This window comes from Cyclopterus lumpus, chromosome 10 (assembly GCF_009769545.1).
Source record: "Cyclopterus lumpus isolate fCycLum1 chromosome 10, fCycLum1.pri, whole genome shotgun sequence".
In the NCBI taxonomy this organism is placed as follows: Eukaryota; Metazoa; Chordata; class Actinopteri; order Perciformes; family Cyclopteridae; genus Cyclopterus; species Cyclopterus lumpus.
This window is the reverse complement of record NC_046975.1, coordinates 6,630,209-6,653,972: the sequence shown is the minus strand read 5'-3', so window position 1 is coordinate 6,653,972 and position 23,764 is coordinate 6,630,209. Positions and strand designations below refer to the sequence as shown.

General features: G+C 44.5%; 2 protein-coding genes across 2 annotated transcripts; both read right to left on the bottom strand.

Moving 5' to 3' along the window:
* Positions 1–224: 224 nt before the first annotated feature.
* Positions 225–8,594, bottom strand: hprt1 (hypoxanthine phosphoribosyltransferase 1). Its single transcript, XM_034543332.1, has 9 exons — positions 8,374–8,594; positions 6,644–6,750; positions 5,944–6,127; positions 5,010–5,075; positions 4,765–4,782; positions 4,598–4,680; positions 1,352–1,398; positions 1,089–1,165; positions 225–956 (listed from the first exon to the last, which is right to left on the bottom strand). The coding sequence occupies exons 1-9, from the start codon at positions 8,398–8,400 to the stop codon at positions 909–911; spliced, it is 657 nt and encodes a 218-aa protein (XP_034399223.1). The 5' UTR covers positions 8,401–8,594; the 3' UTR covers positions 225–908.
* Positions 8,595–14,819: 6,225 nt separating this feature from the next.
* Positions 14,820–22,792, bottom strand: phf6 (PHD finger protein 6). The gene is made up of 11 exons (XM_034543942.1): positions 22,647–22,792; positions 19,506–19,669; positions 18,877–18,978; positions 17,692–17,825; positions 17,543–17,589; positions 17,295–17,455; positions 17,064–17,207; positions 16,861–16,965; positions 16,634–16,767; positions 16,127–16,256; positions 14,820–15,654 (listed from the first exon to the last, which is right to left on the bottom strand). Exons 2-10 carry the CDS (start codon positions 19,635–19,637, stop codon positions 16,127–16,129), a joined length of 1,089 nt encoding a protein of 362 aa, XP_034399833.1. The 5' UTR covers positions 19,638–19,669; positions 22,647–22,792; the 3' UTR covers positions 14,820–15,654.
* Positions 22,793–23,764: the final 972 nt, after the last annotated feature.

Genomic DNA, 23,764 nt, shown 5'->3' with positions numbered 1-23,764 from the left:
GGTTTACAGTGATGTCATCATTAAATGACCGCATTTTATATAGTAGAAATGTAAAAACAAAAACAGCTGTTCAAATGGTTTCTGATTCAATGACAGGTAAATACAGAACTATTTGTAATATGATTGGATGAGTTTAAATCAGTCTAGGTATCAATTGAACATTTACACAGCTACACACTATACACATCTTCCAGCATAAGTGAGCTCTATGTGTGAACAAGGCATTCATGCATCCAATTTATTTGTCGAACATAAAAGACAAAGTTGATATTAATACTCATAAAGAAGAGGATTATTCATCTTAATAATATCGTCTGTGTCTAATTAGGGACAGCAGCTAATATTTGCTTAGCTTTTCAATGCAGTCTTTAAGGAGATCTTATCACACACCACAGTAGCCCCAAATACACATACAGATGTCAAGAAAATGTAAAAAGAAATCATCCTTATCAGTGTCCATGAAACAGCCATTAATAGTTCACGGTAAAAGTAGAATTACAACAAACAAAAAAAAAGAGGTTGTCAAATAAATGTGGCACAACAATTGTGATATTCTCCTTAAAGCTAGCAGCGTTGCTCTGAATAAATTACATAATTGCTTTAAGAAAATTATGAATCAGTGTAGGGGGCATAGAAGTATTAGACTAATTTCAGGTGAGGCTCTGCTCCATGCCGTTACCCAGACGTGGTTCCATTGAAGGCAATCAATTTTCTCAAAAGGTTGAATCTTGTGTGTGTGCGTGTGTGTGTGTTTGCTAAAACAGAGGGATCAATTCAGCAGTGTGTCCTCCGGGAACCTGAGCAGGCCGACTGTTTTTATGACACAAATGTGAAGCGATTCATTATCTAATGGATAGCAGAAAGGGGGGGGATATAACCATGTGTTAAAAATCAATACAAAGTGCTCTTCATGCCTTGTACTTCTCCTTCCCTGATTCACTAATGACGCAGATATGCTGAAACAGAAAAGGGTCAATGAGTGCGATTGAATTAACACACAGGTACAAACTGTTTGTACAGACTGGAATGGGCATGAATACGTGAGCTACTTTACTCATTGCTTTCCTTCATCCATCTGAAATACTTACGTTGAGATCTCTAAAGTACTCGTTGTAGTCTAGTGCGTATCCCACCACAAATTTGTCAGGCACTTCGAATCCTACAACTGAAAGAAACGGGTATATGAAACAGCTGCTTGTTTATATATATATATATATATATATATATATATATATACACACACACACACACACACACACACACATACATACATACATATACACATATACATACATACACACACACACACAAATATTCAAACGGTCTAAAGACTAATTCGTCTTGAACTTACAGTCGGGTCGGTAGCCAACGCTTCTTGGTGTCCTCTTCACCAACAGACTGGGGACAGAAGCAAAGCTCATCGTCAATCAACACTGCTCGCGACATTGTGTTTATTATCGTCACATGATTCCACCTGGGCCCGGTCGGGCCCAGCCCGAAAGAACAACATGGAGCAGCTGTCACCCTGTGGACCCACCACCCGCAGGGTGAATTATCGGGGTCGGGTGCTATGTAGACCGGGCGGCGGGCCAGGCGGGAGACCTGGGCGGGCCGATCGCCGGCAGCATAGACTAGCTCTAGGGACGTGGAACGTCACCTCACTAGCGGGGAAAGAGCCGGAGCTGGTGCAGGAGGTGGAGCGGTACCAGCTAGATATAGTTGGGCTCACCTCCACGCACAGCATGGGCTCTGGAACCAAGCTCCTGGAGAAGGGTTGGACTTTGTCCTTTTCTGGAGTTGCCCAGGGTGAGAGGCGCCGGGCGGGAGTGGGGATACTCACGAGCCCCCGGCTGAGCGCCGCTGTGTTGGAGTTTTCCCCGGGGAACGAGAGGGTCGCCTCCCTGCGCCTACGGGTTGCGGGGAGTAAGGCTCTGACTGTTGTTTGTGCTTATGCACCGAACAGCATTTCGGAGTATCCGGCCTTCTTGGAGTCGGTGGGAGGGGTCCTGGAAAGGGCGCCGCCTGCCGACTCCATAGTTCTCCTGGGAGACTTCAACGCTCACGTGGGCAATGACAGAGAAACCTGGCGGGGCGTGATTGGGAGGAACGGCTTGCCCGATCTGAACCCGAATGGTGTTTTGTTGTTGGACTTCTGTGCTAGCCACAGTTTGTCCATAACGAACACCATGTTCGAACATAAGGTGGCTCATAAGTGTACCTGGTACCAGAACACCTTAGGCCGGAGATCAATGATCGACTTTGTAATCGTATCATCTGATCTGCGGCCGTATGTCTTGGACACTCGGGTGAAGAGAGGAGCAGAGCTGTCAACTGATCACCACCTGGTGGTGAGTTGGATCAGATGGCGGGGGACTCGGCTAGAGAGACCTGGCAAGCCCAAACGTGTAGTGAGGGTGAACTGGGAACGTCTGGCAGAGGATCCTGTCCGGGAGGTCTTCAACTCCCACCTCCGGAAGAACTTCTCACAAATCCCGAGGGAGGCTGGGGACATGGAATCCGAGTGGATCTTGTTCAAAGCCTCTATTGTGGACGCGGCTGCTCGGGGCTGTGGCCGGAAGGTCATCGGTGCCTGTCGTGGCGGCAACCCTAGAACCCGGTGGTGGACACCGGGGGTGAGGGTGGCCGTCAAACTGAAGAAGGAGGCCTTTCGGGCCTGGCTGGCCCAGGGGTCTCCTGAAGCAGCTGACGGGTACCGGCGGGCCAAAAGGGCTGCAGCGACGATGGTCGCGGAGGCTAAAACTCGGGCATGGGAGGAGTTCGGGGAGGCCATGGAGAAGGACTTTCGGTTGGCCTCAAGGAAGTTCTGGCAAACCATCCGACGGCTCAGGAAGGGAAAGCAGGGTCTACCCCAGGCTGTTCTCAGCAGGGGGGGGGAACTGCTGACCCGGACTGGGGACATCGTCGGGCGGTGGAAAGAGCACTTTGAGGAACTCCTAAACCCGGCCAACATGTCCCCCGGAGAGGGGGCAGCGCCGGAAGACTTTGGGGTGGATTCACCCATATCCCTGGCAGAGGTCGCTAAGGTAGTCAAAAAGCTCCTTGGTGGCAAGGCGCCAGGGGTGGATGAGATCCGCCCTGAGATGCTGAAAGCGCTGGACATTGTTGGGCTGTCTTGGTTGACACGCCTTTTCAGTGTCGCATGGGGGTCGGGAACAGTGCCCATGGACTGGCAGACCGGGGTGGTGGTTCCCATCTTCAAGAAGGGGGACCGGAGAGTGTGCTCGAACTATCGAGGTATCACACTGCTCAGCCTCCCGGGAAAAGCTTATGCCAGGGTGCTGGAGAGGAGGCTCCGACCGCTTGTCGAACCTCAGATTCAGGACGAACAGTGCGGATTCCGTCCCGGTCGTGGAACAGTGGACCAGCTCTTTACCCTCGCAAGATTACTGGAGGGGTCCTGGGAGTTTGCCCAACCAGTTTACATGTGCTTTGTAGACCTGGAGAAGGCTTTCGACCGGGTCCCTCGGGGGTTTTTGTGGGGGGTGCTGCGGGAGTATGGGGTGCCGGACCCGTTGGCACGGGCCATCCGGTCTCTGTATGCCTGCAGTAGGAGCTGTGTTCGTCTCCTCGGTAGTAAGTCAGACACGTTCCCGGTGGGTGTTGGCCTCCGCCAGGGCTGCCCTTTATCACCGGTCCTGTTCGTGACCTTCATGGACAGGATATCTAGGCGCAGCCAGGGGGCGGAGAGGATCCGGTTCGGGAGTCTCGGGATCGCCTCTCTGCTGTTTGCGGATGATGTGGTCCTGTTTGCCTCCTCGGACCGTGACCTCCAGCATTCACTGGGGCGTTTTGCAGCCGAGTGCGAAGCGGCAGGGATGAGAGTTAGCACCTCCAAATCTGAGGCCATGGTGCTCTGCCGGAAACCGGCGGATTGCTCCCTCCAGGTGGGGGCAAACTGCCTACCCCAAGCGAAGGAGTTCAAGTATCTCGGGGTCTTGTTCACGAGTGAGGGTAAGGTGGAGCGGGAGATCGATAGGCGGATCGGTGCGGCTGCAGCAGTAAAACAGGCGCTGTACCGGTCCGTCTTAGTGAAGAGGGAGCTGAGCCGGAAGGCAAAGCTCTCCATTTACTGGTCGGTCTACGTTCCAACCCTCACCTATGGTCACGAACTCTGGGTCGTGACCGAAAGAACGAGATCTCGGATACAAGCGGCCGAAATGAGCTTCCTCCGTAGGGTGGCCGGGCTCAGCCTTAGAGATAGGGTAAGGAGCTCGGACATCAGGGGGGAGCTTGGAGTCGAGTCGCTGCTCCTTCGTGTCGAAAGGAGTCAGCTGAGGTGGTTCGGGCATCTAGTTAGGATGCCTCCTGGACGCCTCCCATTAGAGGTTTTCCGGGCACGTCCAACTGGTAGGAGGCCCCGGGGAAGACCGAGGACACGCTGGAGGGATTATATCTCCCGGCTGGCCTTGGAACGCCTCGGGATCCCCCAGAATGAGCTGGAAAGTGCTGCGGGTGAGAGGGAAGCCTGGGTCGGCCTGCTGAACCTGCTGCCACCGCGACCCGACCCCGGATAAGCGGGTGATAATGGATGGATGGATGGATTCCACCTGATCAGAGATATGTGTGCTCACATTACCTCGCTACTTTAACCATTTTGGGATGGTACTGTTTGAGGAGTTGCAATAATGTCTTCATTGTCTTCCCCGTGTCGATAATGTCCTTGAAACACAGCATGAGAGAATATTAGATTAGTCTTGGAATAGAAAGACGTCCACTTTACTGAAGATAAACATTGGTACGTACCTCCACAATCAAGACGTTCTGTGTCAAGAGAAAAGAACAATCACGTTAGTGAGAAACAAGACATTTCATCTGAGCGTGCAAGAGGAATGTGACATGATTCTCTAAATCATTACATGAAAGCATTATTAAATCACCATATAATTAGCAGGTCATTTAAAATGTCTGCACATGTTCGAATTTCATTTGAAGTTAGAATTATTACAAATATAGATGACAATGTTTTCGTCAGGATCCATATGTCTTACCTTGCCTGTCAATGTGGACAGGTCATCTCCACCAATCACTTTGATTTCTCCAGTCGACTGGTCGTTCTGGGAGGATAAGAATGAAGTGGACATGTTAGACTTCATTTATTGTCGCGGTGCAGGAAGTGTATCAAGGAACAAACTGGACCACATAAGGGTGACATTAAAATAGATTACTTTATTGCATATTATTATATATTATGCTACGCATTGAATTGTAGACATTTACATTCAGTGTTTCTCACCAAAACCCATTTTGTATGTCACTAGGAGATTTTTAAAAAAAAGAATGTCTTGTTTTATGCACATTTTGAGTGGAAGAAGTTTTTCAGCATGGAAGAGGTGGAACAGTTGGCATATCACCGAAGTGCAATGGAAACAGACAGGAAGTGTGACTCATCGTCCCTCAAGCACAGAAATTTGAATCTGTTTGGAGTAGTGAGGAGAGTCCTCCTCCTCCTCAAACTAAGCATGTTTTCTAAACTATTTTCCACTGTTTACCATTTAAAGTGGTTCCCACTGATGCCATCTCAGTGCACTCTTCCTCTGCAGTGGTTCAATCACTGATTGTCTGGAACTTTGGTTCATATGTGCTCGCCATTTGGAGAGGAACCTGGTTATTAAAACCCAGCACAGAGATGCTGTTAAACAAAAGATGACGCATAACAAGCGGAGCCAATGGTGTGAAACGATATTTACACTTCCTGTCTCCTATGGGGGCAACTTGTGATGACTGGAATAGTGTCAAACTGTCGGCCAGAATGTGTACTGAAGCGCCTTCGTGGATGTGGATGTGCATCCTCGTGTTCTTACTCCAGATATCTGGGAAATGGGGCTACTAAACGTGTATCTTTTTATTTCTTTTTTATTTAAAGAACATAAAAGAAAGGGCAGCACATCAACAAATACAAAGAGGAAAAACTGATATATTTACACAGTAGCTCTTGAGGCGGATGAAGTCCACTGTCATTGGGATGGAGCGGTCACTGTTCCTGTTCAAGGCCTTGATGTAGTCGAGAAGGTCTGCAAAGAACTTGTAGCCTCCTTTGAGCACACAGAGGGCCACGATGTGGTGCCCCCCCATTTCCTTCATGATCTCTCTGGCCAGTCTCTCTGTCCTGGGGTGGGTGGGTGGGAAGGGGGGGGAGAGAGAGAGAGAGAGAGAGGATAGTCAGCTCAGTTTCCTGCCAGTCAGCAGTAGTTCCTCTTTCCTTTTTGTTTGTGTCAGCAGGCTTAGCTTTAATGTCTGATGTATGACAATTAAATACTTCCACTGCAGTGCAAACTACTTGGAAATTAATAGGATGTTTTCAAGCCACTGGAAAAATATGATCACTGGTGCTTTCACAAAAGAATTATAAATAATCACCTGTAATTTGGATGCATTGACTAAGTGGGTAAAGGAAAAGAATAGAACAGCGAGAACAAGTCTGGTGAGTTCAAAACGTTGCATAATTTTATTGTAATACAGTGTTTACAACCAGGGAAGGACAACGCTTATGTCACATTACGTCAAAATTTATCTAGTAGCGTATCACCGTATTTATAGAATATCTCACTACTTTCAGTTGAGCTCGACCATTCCTCCCATTTTCACTATCCTACTACAAGCTGCTAAAAATGTGGCAACCCACCTGTCCAAGATGAGTCCATGAGGGATGTAGACCCTATCTAGGTCGGAGGCGTAGTGCTTTGGTATGCAGAAAAGGTCCAGATCATATCCCTGCTCCTCATCACTTATCTGAAATAAAACAGGACACAAAGGGGTTAAAAAGAATATCTCAGGGGTATTACCTAACGAAAAACACACTCATCTGCTACAGGGGTACAGGGGGAGGAAAGGGATGAGGTCAAGGATGGTCTTACTTTCCCACGGACTCCTTCATACATTTGACTGCCACTAAAAAAAAAATTCTGCCACAAAACACACACTCTGAGAACAATGCTTGATTCTGTACAGTTTAGCGAGCAACAGGCAGTGGTAAATACTAACCAGGGTTTTTCAAACTGCATGCCACATGAACCCAGACAACATAACTGGTATCATGTGACAGCTGGGAAGCTGGTGCAGAGCTTAAGGCGCTGTGGGAACGATGGGAGCGACCAGCAGCGCACTCACAGCGTTTATGCCGGTGCAGTTTTAGATTCTCCCAAGTCAACAAATTGTCAGTGGTTTACCAAACACTGGATCGCAAAGCGCCCGTCCTCAGATCACACATGGTTTAACTAGAGCAAAGCATCTGTTTGGGCGGCACCCTTTCAACGCCAAAACAATGGCCGATGCCGAGCAGATGTCCTTGTGGAAACATGATCCGAAGGACATGGGGCTTGCTATCTGTCCACAATGCTATCTGTTATTGAGTGAACAAATTTGTAAAGTCAAACACTAAAAACAACCCAATGAACTAATCCGAGGTCAATAGAAAGCAAAGTCTATGTTTGGCAACACTGCGCTGTAACACAGGATTCAGGATCTTCCCCGTCCTTTTGATGCCGCTTCAGCAAAATGCTTCATTACAGTGTGAGCAAGTGGATCTGCCACCATGACAGAAGCACTCTGGCACTCTAAATGCAGGAAATGTCCTGGAAAGCAGAGCACATTGGTTACTTAGTTTCCAATTCCAATAAAAGATCATTGTAGCTGGTCAACTTTAGTAAAGTATATGTATTGCACAATTGCACACATACCTCACGGGGAGCTTGTGCTGACTCAAACTGAAATGACATACATCTCTGCACAACCAAACAGCTTTTTTCCCCAGATGAGTGGCATAGATTTAAAATCTATTTTTGCTTAAAGACACCAAACTGTGGGTTTTGTTTGACAATTAATATTTTGTTGTGTGCAAATTTCAATATTTAAATTATGTAGTGAATAATCAATCTTGTTGAACTGGAAATGATATTACATCACATATATCACAACTGTAGACACGCCCCTTTGCTTGCAGGTGGCTTTACTAGTACCGTTTTGTACAACCGTGTAATATACTAAAAGAAAAAAATATATTCTGCTGTGAGACACAAAAACATGTTTGGATGTGCCTTCGAGAAGAGTCCCGTGCCTCGCGGCCCGCCGGGCGTGCGGAGCGCGTGTAAGTGACGTCTCCATTGCAGCAGCCAGGCCACGCCGACGGCTAGAAATAGTTTTGTAGCGTACAGTAGACACGCGTTGCCAAGGTGAGCATACAGATGGTAGCTAACGACTAACGACCAGGTGTCAAGTTGTTCGCAAACGCAGTGGCGCCCGTGTACAGCGTGTTCTTCATCCCTGTGGGCATATCGTGGTGGTACCCTACTGGGACCACCTTCTGTCTCTCATGTTATTCTGCTTGTTGATGGGGGGGGAGGAGGGGATACTTACCACAACACAGGGGCTGGATGTCGCCATAACCGCGTCGGTCCCCGCTGTTCGCGTAGTCTACCGTGGTCCTCAAACAGAGGAGACAAAAACGTTGTCTGAGGTTGGTTTCGCGGACCCTTCAGCCGTGTGACGGCACACGCATGGAGGTGGCTAGCTCCGTTGCTACAAGAGGCTTCCGTCCTTTTTCCGGGCTGCGCCTCTACTGTATCGCTGTACGTGATGACGCGCGAGCGGGGCGGGCAAATCGAATGCGCAGGAGGCCTCGAGGGCAAGTCCAGCCCTGTTGTGTGCGCACGCGCGCGCGTGAGTGTGTGTGTGTGCGCGCGCGTGTGTGTGTGTGTGTGTGTCGCGTGAACAATACATGTTTTACCTGTCCTGCAGGTGTGAATGTAGACATGTATACACTCACACCTGCACAACGACAGGAGATAATGAGCTACATTAACTTATTAAAAACATGTACCCTTATTAAAACTTATTAAAACATGTAACCGTCCCCTTTGGCCGCCTCGAGCCGTACCAAGGGGACGGTTGCTCTTCCTGGTCATGACCTTGGACCCCGACAAACAACTGCTGTTTACCGCTGGAGACGTTGGGGACTTTCTCCAGTTGTTACAACACGTAAGCACGCGGCGTGCATTTAGATGCAGATACCAGTGGAGAGTTAGTAGTTTATATTTACACGTCATAACGTTTGGGACTAGAACAAATAAACACATCAGCGATTTTATTCCCAGGAATATATAGAATGCTTTCAAATGTGCGATTAATTAACCGAATCTGATCATGCAAAGTGATTATGATAAAATGTGTCTAAAACTCTTTGTATTTTGGATGCCTGATTATGGGATGGGATGGGCGTGCACAGGAGGAACTCTGGTACTCCACATTTTTATAGTCCTGGTTCTGATCTGCCTATAGTCGTGGTAACTCACTATAACATCATATAATACGGTTATTCACGGTGACTATACCTTTGGTTAGTCATCTACCTATTTAACTTTAAAACTAGCTGTGAACCCAAAACATATGTGTAGTCCTGAGTACTACTGCCAGTATTACTATAGTTGTTCTAGTATTATTTAGGATATGTATATGATCTATATAAAGCCCTCACTAAAAAAGGTGTAACCACAAAGGCTATTTGAATAATGTTAGTGTTATAATAAAGGCAAACCATTATGTGTAAATATTAGTATATGTGTTACTGGTTAATAAAGATGAAAGACAGCAAAAGTTGAATTTTCAGGTTCGCCTAGTGGAAAAAAGCACTTTCAGGATGATTATCTCACAGAGATCATAGCACACTATGGGAACAGTCTCTCTGCAAAGTTTGACTTTGAAAAAGTAAAACAGAACAAAGTTGGAGAAGTTTTAGTACAGATTAATCAGGCAAAATGGGCATCTGTGCAATTTGAATTTTCATGTACCAAACCATATATTTCACTTTTATATGACTTATATAAATAGCAGTCTAATAGCAGTCTAAATAGCAGTCTTTGTTGATTAGAAGAAGAAAAATGATAAGCAACATTTGTGACTGTAAGCGCTAAAGCGATTCATGTTGCTGTGTTCTTTGGCTCATATCTCAGAGATGCTTTGGTGCAGAAGGATTTTCTAAAGATATTTAGAATCTGTGTAGAGTCCTCTTGCTTATTGCTATCTGGCTTTTTGTGATCGCAACGAGCTACAGGTTGTTAGTTCTGAAAACGTGCTGAGTAGGCTGACTCCTGACAAAATGATGATTATGATATTTCAATAATTCTTTCAGTTGGTGTTTGAGTTGTGTGGAAATGGCTTATTAATTATTGTAGCCCAAGTTCTCTTGTTTAATTTGATGTACAACATCAATATATTTTCTCATGTTTATTGTAATGTTTTACGCAGTCTAACTATAACGTGTAAATCGGCCCCCAATTGGGGGCCATTGTTTTCAAAAGGTTAATTCGAACCAGACTTCAGTTATCAGGATAGTTGAACCAGAATTCAGTACTCAGGATAGTTGAACCAGAATTCAGTACTCAGGATAGTTGAACCAGAATTCAGTACTCAGGATAGTTGAACCAGACTTCAGTTATCGGGATAGTTGAACCAGACTTCACTAATCAGGATAGTTGAACCAGACTTCAGTAATCAGGATAGTTGAACCAGAATTCAGTACTCAGGATAGTTGAACCAGAATTCAGTACTCAGGATAGTTGAACCAGAATTCAGTACTCAGGATAGTTGAACCAGAATTCAGTACTCAGGATAGTTGAACCAGACTTCAGTTATCGGGATAGTTGAACCAGACTTCACTAATCAGGATAGTTGAACCAGACTTCAGTAATCAGGATAGTTGAACCAGAATTCAGTACTCAGGATAGTTGAACCAGACTTCAGTTATCAGGATAGTTGAACCAGACTTCAGTACTCAGGATAGTTGAACCAGACTTCAGTAATCAGGATAGTTGAACCAGACTTCAGTACTCAGGATAGTTGAACCAGACTTCAGTAATCAGGATAGTTGAACCAGACTTCAGTACTCAGGATAGTTGAACCAGACTTCAGTAATCAGGATAGTTGAACCAGACTTCAGTACTCAGGATAGTTGAACCAGACTTCAGTAATCAGGATAGTTGAACCAGACTTCAGTACTCAGGATAGTTGAAACAGACTTCAGTACTCAGGATAGTTGAACCAGACTTCAGTAATCAGGATAGTTGAACCAGACTTCAGTTATCAGGATAGTTGAACCAGACTTCAGTAATCAGGATAGTTGAACCAGACTTCAGTACTCAGGATAGTTGAACCAGACTTCAGTACTCAGGATAATTGAACCAGACTTCAGTACTCAGGATAATTGAACCAGACTTCAGTAATCAGGATAGTTGAACCATACTTCAGTACTCAGGATAGTTGAACCAGACTTCAGTAATCAGGATAGTTGAAACAGACTTCAGTTATCAGGATAGTTGAACCAGACGTCAGTACTCAGGATAGTTGAACCAGACTTCAGTAATCAGGATAGTTGAACCAGACTTCAGTTATCAGGATAGTTGAACCAGACTTCAGTACTCAGGATAGTTGAACCAGACTTCAGTACTCAGGATAGTTGAACCAGACTTCAGTTATCAGGATAGTTGAACCAGACTTCAGTAATCAGGATAATTGAACCAGACTTCAGTACTCAGGATAGTTGAACCAGACTTCAGTACTCAGGATAGTTGAACCAGACTTCAGTTATCAGGATAGTTGAACCAGACTTCAGTTATCAGGATAGTTGAACCAGACTTCAGTACTCAGGATAGTTGAACCAGACTTCAGTAATCAGGATAGTTGAACCAGACTTCAGTTATCAGGATAGTTGAACCAGACTTCAGTAATCAGGATAGTTGAACCAGACTTCAGTACTCAGGATAGTTGAACCAGACTTCAGTACTCAGGATAATTGAACCAGACTTCAGTACTCAGGATAATTGAACCAGACTTCAGTAATCAGGATAGTTGAACCATACTTCAGTACTCAGGATAGTTGAACCAGACTTCAGTAATCAGGATAGTTGAACCAGACTTCAGTAATCAGGATAGTTGAACCAGACTTCAGTTATCAGGATAGTTGAACCAGACTTCAGTACTCAGGATAGTTGAACCAGACTTCAGTACTCAGGATAGTTGAACCAGACTTCAGTTATCAGGATAGTTGAACCAGACTTCAGTAATCAGGATAATTGAACCAGACTTCAGTACTCAGGATAGTTGAACCAGACTTCAGTACTCAGGATAGTTGAACCAGACTTCAGTTATCAGGATAGTTGAACCAGACTTCAGTTATCAGGATAGTTGCGCGTGCCCGTCCTACTTCAAAAGGGGGAAGCGTCGATCACAGAAACCATGATTTTCTAACAGCACAAAGGCAAATAAACTCAAAGGAAGAGACTCTTTCATCTCCGCTGAGGAGCAGTAGATGATCGTGAACGTACTGTATATAAGGAATTCCAGACCATAATCATGGAACATCTAACACCGCCACCGCTGTGCGGGCTAGACAAGACGCATGGCAACATATCAGACAAGTTAAATGTGTAATGCGGCGTTCACATGAATATTCACAACGCTTTACTCGCCCGACTATTTGTGGTTTATTCATTCAATTAATTCGCTCTGGAGAGGGGGCGTGGCTTATCTCTGGGGAAACAGTTCTAACTTCCGCCATCCAAAAAAAAATTATCCAGCTAACTACAGGTACGAGAAATAGGGTCCTGGACTACCTAGAATAGGACTCCCAGTTCCATACTATACACTAACTCTAAGAAGGTGTTGAGCCTGTAATAATAATAATAATAATAATACACTTTATTTATATAGCACTTTTCAAAATACAATTACAAAGTGCTTTACAGTAAAACAAATGAACAGAATTAACACAGATTACAACAAGATAATACAAAACCAAACACAATAGAACACAGATGGCAAAACAAACTAAAATACCATAAAACAATTTTAGTTGGATTTAAAAGTTATTGTAAAGATGAGACAGAGCTTGGAGCCCTGATCTCATCAGGCAGGTCATTCTAACGTCTTGGAGCCCTGACTGCAAAGGCTCTCTCCCCTCGTGACCACACACTCTTTTGTAACATCTATTACTGCCAAATATAAATCTAAGCGGTTGTATATTGAATATACTGTAAACTGACATGTATACATGCATATACTGTACATATCCGTAGTGTATAAAGCAACCCGTTACATTCGTCATTCAATTTGTATTCCAGCATATTTGCACCAATGCACTCTTGTATTATTGTTTACACTTTATAGAATGTGTAAGATGGAGTCCACTGCAAAGTAGATGTCCTCATACCTGCAGCAGAGTTGTGGATGAGCTGGAGGTGGGAGAGGGATTGTTTTTCACTGATGCCAGAGAGCAAGGAGTTACAATAATCTAATAATCGCCTCGTACTGGAGGCGTGGACAGAGATATACAGATTTTTGGGACAGAAATGTTCTAATCCTTGAAATGTTTCTGAGATGATGAAAGCTGGCTTGAGCGACTGATTTAATAGGTTTGTCCAAGCTGACGTTCTGATCGAAGAGTTAATGAAATGGGACAGTGAACCAAGAGAGTTGGATATTTGGGTGATTGCACTGTCTTTTGCACTGTCTTGACCTTCGATCAATATCTCTTTGTCTTATCAGCATTCAGCTGCGGGAAATTGTGACATCCACTTGCGAATGTCATGAAGCTGGTTGTTCTGATGGTTGTCTGCAGGGTCACAGCTGAGGTAGATCGGATTGTCGTCTGCGTAAAAACAGAAACCGACATCATTTCGGGGTCCAATGTGGCCAAGAAGGAGCACTTAAATGGATAAGAGAATCGGATCCAACCCAACAACAATGGATTCATGGACAACATCAGCTGAGAGCAATAAGTCACTCAAGACATAAAGATAAAAAGTTTCACCATAGTATGCTTTTTTTTTTTTCTTTTCTAAAAAACAGATTGGAACCTCTCAAAGATCTTGTTTGCATGAGTAAAAGCGAACAGCGGCTCTGCTACAAGCTGTTAGCTTTACATAACCCTCTCGACAGAGAGCAGCCTAAAATGAGCAGAATAGAGGGTGAAAAATGTCATTTAGAAATTTGACTCGAAGAATATCCAAAGGGCAGGTTGGGAGTTTCCTTTTCATTACCATATTAATTACTCTCTGAAAATAAATTTTTACTGTCTATGTTAAATATAACGGGCAGTGGCACTCTGAAATTGCAGTTTAACTGATGACTTTTACGCATTACATAATTTCCCTTAGTACATTCATCTCTTGGAGTTTAATAGTTGGTATGTAGAATAGAATAGCAACACAGCATAACGCATTAAAACGGAGCTGTAAAACACAGGGAGAAAAAGCCAATTCTGTATATTTCTTCCTTGTATACATTCAGGGCCTGTCATTACTGTCTAGGTATGGAAAGTGTTTTCAGGAAGAATTATGTAACATTGGTAATTCTGCAGGTTTACCACATTTGTAATACCCTCAAAATCCCACTGGTTCAGCTCAGATTTGACTATAAATGTGAAAACAGCCGTACATCGTCATGATTTGTGACAAACCACATCAACATTGAGGCTTTACTATAAATCACTGTCAAAACCTTTACCAACAGCGTACTACATCAATATTTCTACATATTATGGCATGGCCCTAATGGTGACCTATTAAAGTGCATTACATTTGACAGTCCATATCAGTGATCCAAACTCCTCCATACAGAGTATGTAACAGGAGCAGGAACGCTGCTGACGGGAACAGTTGTGGCCGTGCTGTGAAATGTATGACATTCCTCACTCTTCAAACCTCCCTAGAGGTTTTCACCTTTAACCCCCGGGGACCAGCACGATTACAGCTCTTGTGTTTCGAGTGCCCTGTACACACTTTCAAAATAAAAGACTCACTCAGTAAGTATGTAAAATAAAAATATTTTTCTATTTCTGATCATTCATGGGTACATTTGTAGAGATACAGGTAACAGTACATCAAATCAAGTCAGGCCAACTCCCCTAAAGAGCTCTACATTGCCCTTCGGTAGCTAAATTTAAAAAAACTTGAACAGTGAGGGAAAATCCAAGTGCATGCTGGCGAAACTTGTAATTGCGACTGTCTGAAATCCAGATATTAAAAAATGACTCATGATACAGTAGCAAAATATTACATATCAAGAAAGAAAGACTAACATGAAGAGTATTCTTAAGACGTGATTACAGAAACAAGGTAATCAAACTGCACAACTTGATAGAGAGACTAGTAACAAACAGACCCCTCTTAAAAGTGAGTCCTTGAGAAGCAAAGGAAGAGCCAGAATGCATCCGGGGGGGGGGGGGGGGGGGGGGGGGGGGGGGGGGGGGGGGGCGGGGCACATGGGCAGTGAGCGACAATCACATGATCAGTCCATCACCTTTTACTCGCAGAAACAATACATGTATTTGAAATGGGAGCCGATGACCGACTCCTGGGAAAGAGTAGCCATGGCTTTCCGGCATCCTGCAGCAGTCCGGTGCTCTGCAGGGTGCCACCGGGCCGTGAGCGGCTCATCCAGGAGAGTCAAAACAGGGTTTCACATGTAGACGACGCACGCCGGGACGTCGCGTCCGTTTATTGGGAGAAAACGTGTAGAAAAAGGACTTGTGGGAGCTTGTAGACCACGGCTTTGTGAGCGGGCTAAAACTTAATATAAAAAAATGTCTGTCCCTCGTCTTCGGTTTCTTCTGGTTTCGCCCTGCGCCACATCCATCAGACCGACCTGTAGGAACGGCATCGATGAAATGTTAAAACGCTGTTTATTAAGATATTATGACATTCAACTTTATTAATCCCGAAGGAAATTATTGTGCCAAAGATTGATGAATGAAAAAAACAAGAGCAAAAAGAAAAATTAATGATAGCAGTAATACTGATGCAAAATAGAATAGCAATAAGAGTAAAGTAAATAGTAAAAAGGCAAATTCAACTAAAATAGAAAAAGTCCAACCACATAAGATTAAAAACAAGAAAATAAAGACGTAATAACCAGTGCCCAATAGGAACTAAAATAGAAAAAGTTATATTGTGCATGACATTGAGTTATATTGGCAATGATACTGAAAAATAATAATAAAGGTTGTTGCGCATGATAATGCTGCTGTAGGAAAACACCGACGCCTCATGTTTGACATGTTACTGCAATGGTGTTAAAAATAGTTTGTGTGCAGCAGCAACCGCCACGAACAACGCACCTAGTTGCCATTCACTTGCATTGACGGCGTTTCTCCGTGGTTGTTTGCTGCCCTCTGTCTACTGCGATTCTCTCGCTCCTCGTCTTCTTCATCCCTCTCCTCGTTGCCACTGTGGTTCTTGCAGTAAAGTCTTTAAACACACACACACGTAAGTATCAAATGATAATGGTAACGCACAAGAAACATAATGAAGTCGGGGAAAGGGAGGCCTGCAAGTAAGTTGACCATGAACAATTTACAATATACAAAAAAATTGTCTTTGCAAATGTTTAAGGAGGAAGATAATGCGTCCAGCATGTTTGTCAGGCCTCAATGATACACTCAATGCATGTTGTCGAGTAAAAATACTTTTTACAACCTGATGATCATATGCAAAACGTATCAATGTGCAAAGTATTTTGTGGTTTGCAACTACTGAAAATATACAGATGTAAAAATAATACGTAATCCAATAACACAGTTAAAATCTGTAAATGTGGTTGTGAAGCGAAGGCTAGTTGAGCTCACTTGTAGATGCCACGAGCCATGTTTTCAATGTACTTGGCTTTGTCTTGCAGGCCGCAGTGAAAGTGGTAGGTCTTCACGCACGCCTTGATTTCACACCCAATGGTGGCACCCAACTGAGTGCAGAGTGTGCATTTCTGGAGAGAAAAAAAAAACACATTTGATTTTTTAAAAAGATTATAAGACGTTTTTTGTAAACTCTTTAAATCTTTAGACAGTTTAGAAGTCACCATTCTTTTCCCCCTCTTGATTTCCTGGATGACCGTCTTCACGTCAAAGTTTCCAAATTCAGCCCGCGACGTGGTGGTCAGCTGCACCGTCCCCGATGAAAAAAGCTGCGAGGGATCACAGATGGCAGAGAGAAAAGTGGCAGTACTGTGAATGCACATGCGCGGTATAATAAGGGACCCCACGCACGCACGGAAAATCTTACCATGCACTTGTAGTGTGCGGCCACTTTTTTGGAGTTGTCGGTGTGAAGCATGCCCCTCGTCTCGTTCTCTTCCTCGCCAGCGTGACAGAAGCCACAGCGCTGGCCACCGTCGCCCACGCTGGCCCGGAGAGGTGACCTCTCGCGCTGGAACACACGGACGACAACGCTCATAAAAACAGAGGCTGCGACACAGCCGACGGACCACTGCAGTCAGCCGCACAGATCGCTTACGTGGGAGGAGCTCTCCTCGTCTGCAGCCTGCGAGGAAGTGGAACGGGTGTCTTCCGATTGGCCACGAGATCCGACCTTGGCCCGGCCTTTCTCAAACCTTCCCCGTCCCCTACTTTGTGGAGGTGACGAGTCCGACTCACAGGCCACAGCTCCCTCTTCACCTGACGACAAACCGACAGCCGTGATTAGGACAAACCTTTCCGCTCATGAAAGAGCATAGAGAGATGTACCGGCTGTTCATGCTTTACCTTGAATGCCATCGTGAGAGGCATCCCGATGTTTACGACAGTAAACACTATGTTCGGGAGCAAAACAAATAGATTTTAATTGACTCCAACATGAGTGAAGAACATCTTTTTTGTTTACCGTAGATTTGTGCAGCAGCAAAGTGACTTACAGGTAAATCCCTTGTGAGGGATTCTCTTTGATCTGGGCTTTGTCTTTCAAAGCGCAGTAATAGTGATACGTCCTCCGGCACGTCTTCACGTCACAGCCGATAGTGGCACCCGGCCGGTGGCATGAGGAACACATCTGGCGGGGACGCATACAGACTAACATCTTCAGGAGGAAAACAAAACAGGCCAAGCACAGGCACTTCCACAATCTTTGATATTAATTAAAAACAGCTGACAACTAGTAATATGCTTTGTCAATTAGTAATGTGGAACTGGATTTTACGATGTGGGTCTGAAGAAGATTTACTGACAGACACAGATGTCTGAAAGGCAATGAAAGGCATAATGAAATGGCATATGACTGCATGCATACACACATATACATACATACACATATATATATACATACATACATACATACATATATATATATATATATATATATACATATATATATATATATATATATATACATATAGATATGTGTGTATATAAACACTGCACCTGTGGGCAATCTTTTAGAGAATAGTGTTCATATAATATCATGGCATGAGCAATAACCACAGTAATAAAGTAACTCAAATATAATGTGTGACAGTGATATTAATTTAGAGAATTAAATTAGACATGCTGCCAATTAGATGAAATTGCATTTCAGTGTCAGACTCCTTGAAAATTCACATATTTGAAGAAAGAAAAAGACCCCCCCCCCCCCCCCCCCAAAAAAAAGCAGCATTTCATCTTCTGATAGTTTGTCAGATTGAGGAATGAGCCACAAACTGTTCATTTAAAATCATGTTGAATTCTAGATCTGACTAGATGGGAAAAGCTGATTTAGCCTATTAAACATGAGATAAATCTTGAGAGGGAGCCGCTGTAATGCTACAAGCTAGTAAATATACCTCTTTAAATGTGAATAGATGTTCTGTATACATCCATACATATACACTCCACAATTGTGTATCCACAATTAAGGTAGCCCGTGCTCAAGTGTATAAAAACCTGCATGCATCATTATTATCATCATCATTAGTTATTATCAGTTCAATAAAGCAGCTCCTGCATATCCTCATATGTGCACAGTGTTTGGATGTGTGGGGCTTTTAACATCTTCAAATCATACACATTTTAATTGAATTACATTCATGGTTTCCACATTAGAAATTCTACCTCAGAGGGGCACTCACCAATTTATTCCCCCTCTTGATCTCCTTTTTCACATCCTCAATGGAAAACCCTCCGATATTTTCGCTGTCTGAGTGAGATGTGACCAGGGCAGAGGAGAAAAGCTGCATGGGACATTTATTAACAGAAAAATTTAAATTATGAGGATGAGAAGTGCAATATCTGCATTTTAATTTCCCTCAAGACCACTGCTGATGCACCACATTCCGTACTGATAGATGTCACGTGTTTAACTAGCATCTGAACTGATTTCAGTGATGTAATTATCGTAAACATTTTAAATGGCATGTCAGAGGCCGTCGCACAGTGTTTTCTCAACCTGGAGGTCAGGATCACCCCGGGGACAGAAGAAGACACATTGGGGCCTTTCAAGAGTAATTTACAGGAGATAAATCACTTCCTTCTGCTCGACAAATGTTGCTTTTTGTTTTAGACCTGCTTGCTTTAGAAAATGCAGACATTCAGTAGGCTTATAATAAACAAGAGAAACAGCGAAAACACAAAATCTAAAGTGTCTTTTGGGCTGAATTGTTTATGACGCTGCATTAAGTGGTGATGGTTGGAAGTAAGCATGCCTTAGTCCCAGAGGATCACAGGCTACAAAAGGCTGAGAGCAGTGTGCTCTCCTCACCATGCACTTGTGGTGGGCTGCCACCTTCTGGCTGTCCGACAATTGCAGCTGCCCGCACTCCTTGTCCCGGTTGGTTCTGCAGAAGGCACATTTAAGCAGCCGCGCTGCGGCTCCTTTCTTCTGTCCTGACATGACAAAAGGCTTTTTTTTGTGTGACCAAGTCTCTGATGAAAGAAAAAAAAAAAAGAAGAAAAAGAATACATGTTAAATTGAGAACGACAAGACAGCTGGTAGATCCTTTTTCATAGAGCTCATCAAAGCAGTTGCAAAGAATTGTAAAAATGCACTCATACAGTAACACTGCAGGGCCGTGTCCTCTGTAATTGTAACAACAGCTTTCAAATACGTGAATGCACTCGTCATACATCTTGCTCATATTCGCAGCTCACATTCGATTCAAATTGGACACCATCAGACTTTTGAAATGAATACAATACGTCGGTAATGTCCAGTCATTGGCAACGTAGGTAAGAAGGAATGATGAGGTAATGGTAGGTGACATGATGACAGAGTTTTGAGTCATTCAATCAGTTATTAATGTGCTCATAACCAGGGATTAACATGTGTGAAGCATTAATTATTCAAGAGTAAACTGTACTCTGGAAAAGCAAACTCTTTCGCCAACTCAATTAGAGTATTTTGAAATAATAAAACCCTCTGGTCGGGAGACATTATAGCTAAACTACCACTCCAAGTAACTCAAAGTAGAGCAATGAAAGTCACCAAAGAAAAGTCCTGTCCGACCAACACGATGTCCAGCAAAACCTTAGATAATACATTTTAATACATTTATTTATATAGCACCTTTAAAAACAGGGTTTACAAAGTGCTCTACATAGAAGCAAGGTAAAAACATAACATCAATAGAAGTAAACATTTCAGAAAATACATGAGGCAAAGGAGACAATGCCATATAGGCAATGAACACAATAGAGAAATAGAAAATTACAAATACAAAATAAAGCAGAACAGACAAACTAAAATAGGGGAACCAAAGAACTGCATAAAAGGACGACATCTTGGAGGTAATAAAAGGTGTGCCAGTCCGGTTTGGGAGAGTGGAGTCAGCAGGAAGAGTAGAGGGTGCTGGGGAAGCTGTAACAGTTCCTAATTTTGTTGCCACCATCTCGCTCTTGGGGACTGTTGTTGTGATGACGAGCTGCAGCGATGCGCTCGGCCGACCAGAGGGAGGGGATGGAAAGCGTGGAGCGATCAGGCCAGGAGCAAACAAACCCTCCGCGGGAGGCTCTGTGGATGCAACGGGGCCGACGAAGGAGTCCGAGCGCCCCGATGGCCGAGACGGACGGAGGAGCAGAGAAGCTGTTGAGCCCGAGGAGCTGCGAGGTGGAACACTGCAGAACCACGCCAGCCGGGGAGGATGCAATCGCCAACCACGGACCGGACCACCGGAGCACCAGGACCGCTGAGAGGCGACCAGCCTCAGAGCAACAGCACGGAGCAGGGAGTCGGCCGGCTCGCCGGCCAGCAAGAGACCGTCGATCGGCCAGCAAGAGACAGTCGGCTAGCCAGCCAACGCCAGTTGTCCAGGATTGTCCAGGCGCAAGCGGTGGAGAGCATCCAGCAGAGAGTCGGCTGGCTCGTTGGTAGCCGCCGACTCCATCTCTTAGATGGATCACACACACCATGTGAGGGGGCCACCACATGTTACAGGACTCCAGATTGACACGTTGTCCACTTCTGAACCCAGTTCATCGCGGCCCACTGTGCTATGAAGAGTTTCTGTTGGCCTGTGGGGGGACTACTAAAATCCACAGAGTGTGTGAGAAAAAACGCTGACCAACATCAGAATTTAGTGAGACCCTGTGTATGTTTCAGCCAGTCTTCCCAGGTATAAATCAGACAGGATATAGCCAGACAGCAGAGACAAACTAGTTTACCTCACACATAGGGGCTTCTTCGATTTACTGGTAACCCCCCCCCCCCCCATGATTGTTTTTCCTGCAAATGATGCAACATGTTTTCTATTTTTGCATACAGTCTGCTCCAATAGTCTAGCTACGTCTCATCTGCCTCAACCTGAAACCATCCTATTCTCTAAAGAAATATGAATCAGTGGAAATATGCACCATTTGACTGTAATGCCTGTTGTGATAAGCAGAGAAGACACACACATACACATATCACCAGGAGCTAGGACGATTTGAATATTGCATCATTTCGGCTGCATTTTTTTAATTAAACCTTTGTATGTTAAACACACATTTTTCTTAACGATGGAAGATCGGTTGCAAATCCATCCCTGTATTGTTTAACGTAGGCGAGGAGAGGAAATCTCCCAATGTGTGCTGTCACTTGCAGAGAGCCTGCTCGATGGTCTCCACGATGCGCTGCAGGCGCCACGCATGTATTAAAACATGAAGGGTAAAAAAAAGACATGTACTTCATCCTTAATAGTATACAAACTAAAGTGGGTGTTTCTTTTTTTTGTTCCCCTCTTAAAATCACAATAGCAGTGTGCTGCGACGCCTTGATAGAGCCAACACAGCCTCCATAGCAAGGCCGGGATTTCACTGCGGCGGCGGCGGCTTCATCAGCGGAGCAAACGCACGATCCTGTCCGTGTAAATAGCGTCAAATGTCCGTTATTTCAACATCTGCTCTTCACCGAAAACGATCCCGCAGCACAATCCCGTATCACGCGGCGGCGTCGTGGTCGATTTGTGACATCAGCGAAGGGGAAAAAACGTGAAAAAGTGCCACCAAATTTGTCCTGCAAAGTTTTTGAATCGAAGGGGGTGTGCGTGCGTGTGTTTCTTTCCCACCAAACTAACTCGGCTATAACTGAAAACAAATTTCAAACATCTCAACGCCCCGAAAATCTCCCCCCAAGGCCTCTTCATGTGGGGAAATAAAGGTCGGTGGAAGGAAAATATGACACTTCGACATTATGTTCCCCGCTGGAACCCGAAAAAAACGGCGAATATTGCCCTTTAAATGTGTGAAATGGTCATGACAGGCGCGGGTCTTCGCAAACCGTTTCGAAGTAAAGAGCGCCATACGTGATGTGTCCCTGCGAAAGGAGAGCCGCTCGGCTTGTGCGCCAGCAGCACGGCCCGAGACGACAATAGGCCACGCAACACCGCGGCGGTCTTACGCCGCCGGTGCACAGCTCACGTCTTACCTGCTCACACTGTCTTACGGCGCCGACACAGTGGGGAAGATGGGAAAGTGTTGCGGGCAGTGGCTGTGTTTCTTTCCGTCCTTCAGAAGTGATCGTGAGCTTTTCACACTAGCATCAAGCTAGCTACAGCGCTCGAGACACTGCGACTTCCGGGCGGGGCTTTCAAAATAAAAGACCCGTCGGCGGACAGGCGTACGTCGCAACGTCTCAATCGCGATAAAGACGCAGGAGGTCCGAGTGTGAGGGAGACGAAAGGTGCTTTACACAAATACCTTATGGGAATGTCTTTGTTATTGACGTAGCGCTATCCAGGCTGGCAATGCTGGATGCCGGTTTAAAAGAGATTCGACAAACACTTGTGTTATGTCAGATTTTAATTTTTAAAAAGAGTTCATTTCAGGGCTACACACTGTAAATTGTGGGAGCTTGCTTTCCTTGTCATACCTAATCCCAAGGCCCTTATTTATTATGTGCTCATTTATTGAATATTCATGATAATAAATTAGAAAACGGTATGTAGTCCTCTGTAGTTGATTGTGTGTGCACGATCCAGTGAGGGTGTTGTGGTCATTAGGGTCCCATCTGCCCAAAACCAAAGTGTTGGCCCTTGACAGGTTAAATCTGGTCATGGGCTGAACAGGTGACAGCATGAATATGGACATTGCAGTACCAGAAAGGATAATACATATTATACTATGGTAGTTATTATATAGAGTAATCAGCAGAGGACATAAGATTGATCCCTCTGGAAAACCCTGAAGCCATTGGCAGCACAAGTTTGAACTCTACCACAAAGATATTATTTGAACCAGACGATCAATCAAAACCAATAAAGAAACAGCTTATTTCACAGGGTTGTGATCAATGGTATCAAAGGCCTCAGGCAGTTGTTTTACTTGGCAATTTTACTTGACATTGCACTGCATGGCTAGGTCTAAACCGACAGCTCTGATTGAATAGCGTTATTATCCTCCAGAAATGCGAAATGAGTACCAAAAATCTAAATGTGCTGGAATGATGTTGATGACCTCATTAGGAAAATTACTACTAATAAGCCTAATGCTCATAGTTATAAAGATACCACTTAAACAATTGGTAATACAACACACAATAGAAAA

Bases quoted from the DNA above. Each gene is read 5' to 3' on its own strand.
- phf6 (XM_034543942.1), bottom strand. From the start codon at position 19,637: ATGTCAGGACAGAAGAAAGGAGCCGCAGCGCGGCTGCTTAAATGTGCC. The intron at 18,979-19,505 runs GTGAGGAGAGCA...TGTCCCATGCAG, and splicing joins CAGCCCACCACAAGTGCATG to CTTTTCTCCTCTGCCCTGGT. The intron at 16,768-16,860 runs GTGACTTCTAAA...TTTTCTCTCCAG, and splicing joins TCAAGAGGGGGAAAAGAATG to AAATGCACACTCTGCACTCA.
- hprt1 (XM_034543332.1), bottom strand. From the start codon at position 8,400: ATGGCGACATCCAGCCCCTGTGTTGTG. The intron at 6,751-8,373 runs GTAAGTATCCCC...GTTTTATTTCAG, and splicing joins CATCCAGCCCCTGTGTTGTG to ATAAGTGATGAGGAGCAGGG. The intron at 1,166-1,351 runs GTAAGTTCAAGA...CGTTTCTTTCAG, and splicing joins CGTTGGCTACCGACCCGACT to TTGTAGGATTCGAAGTGCCT.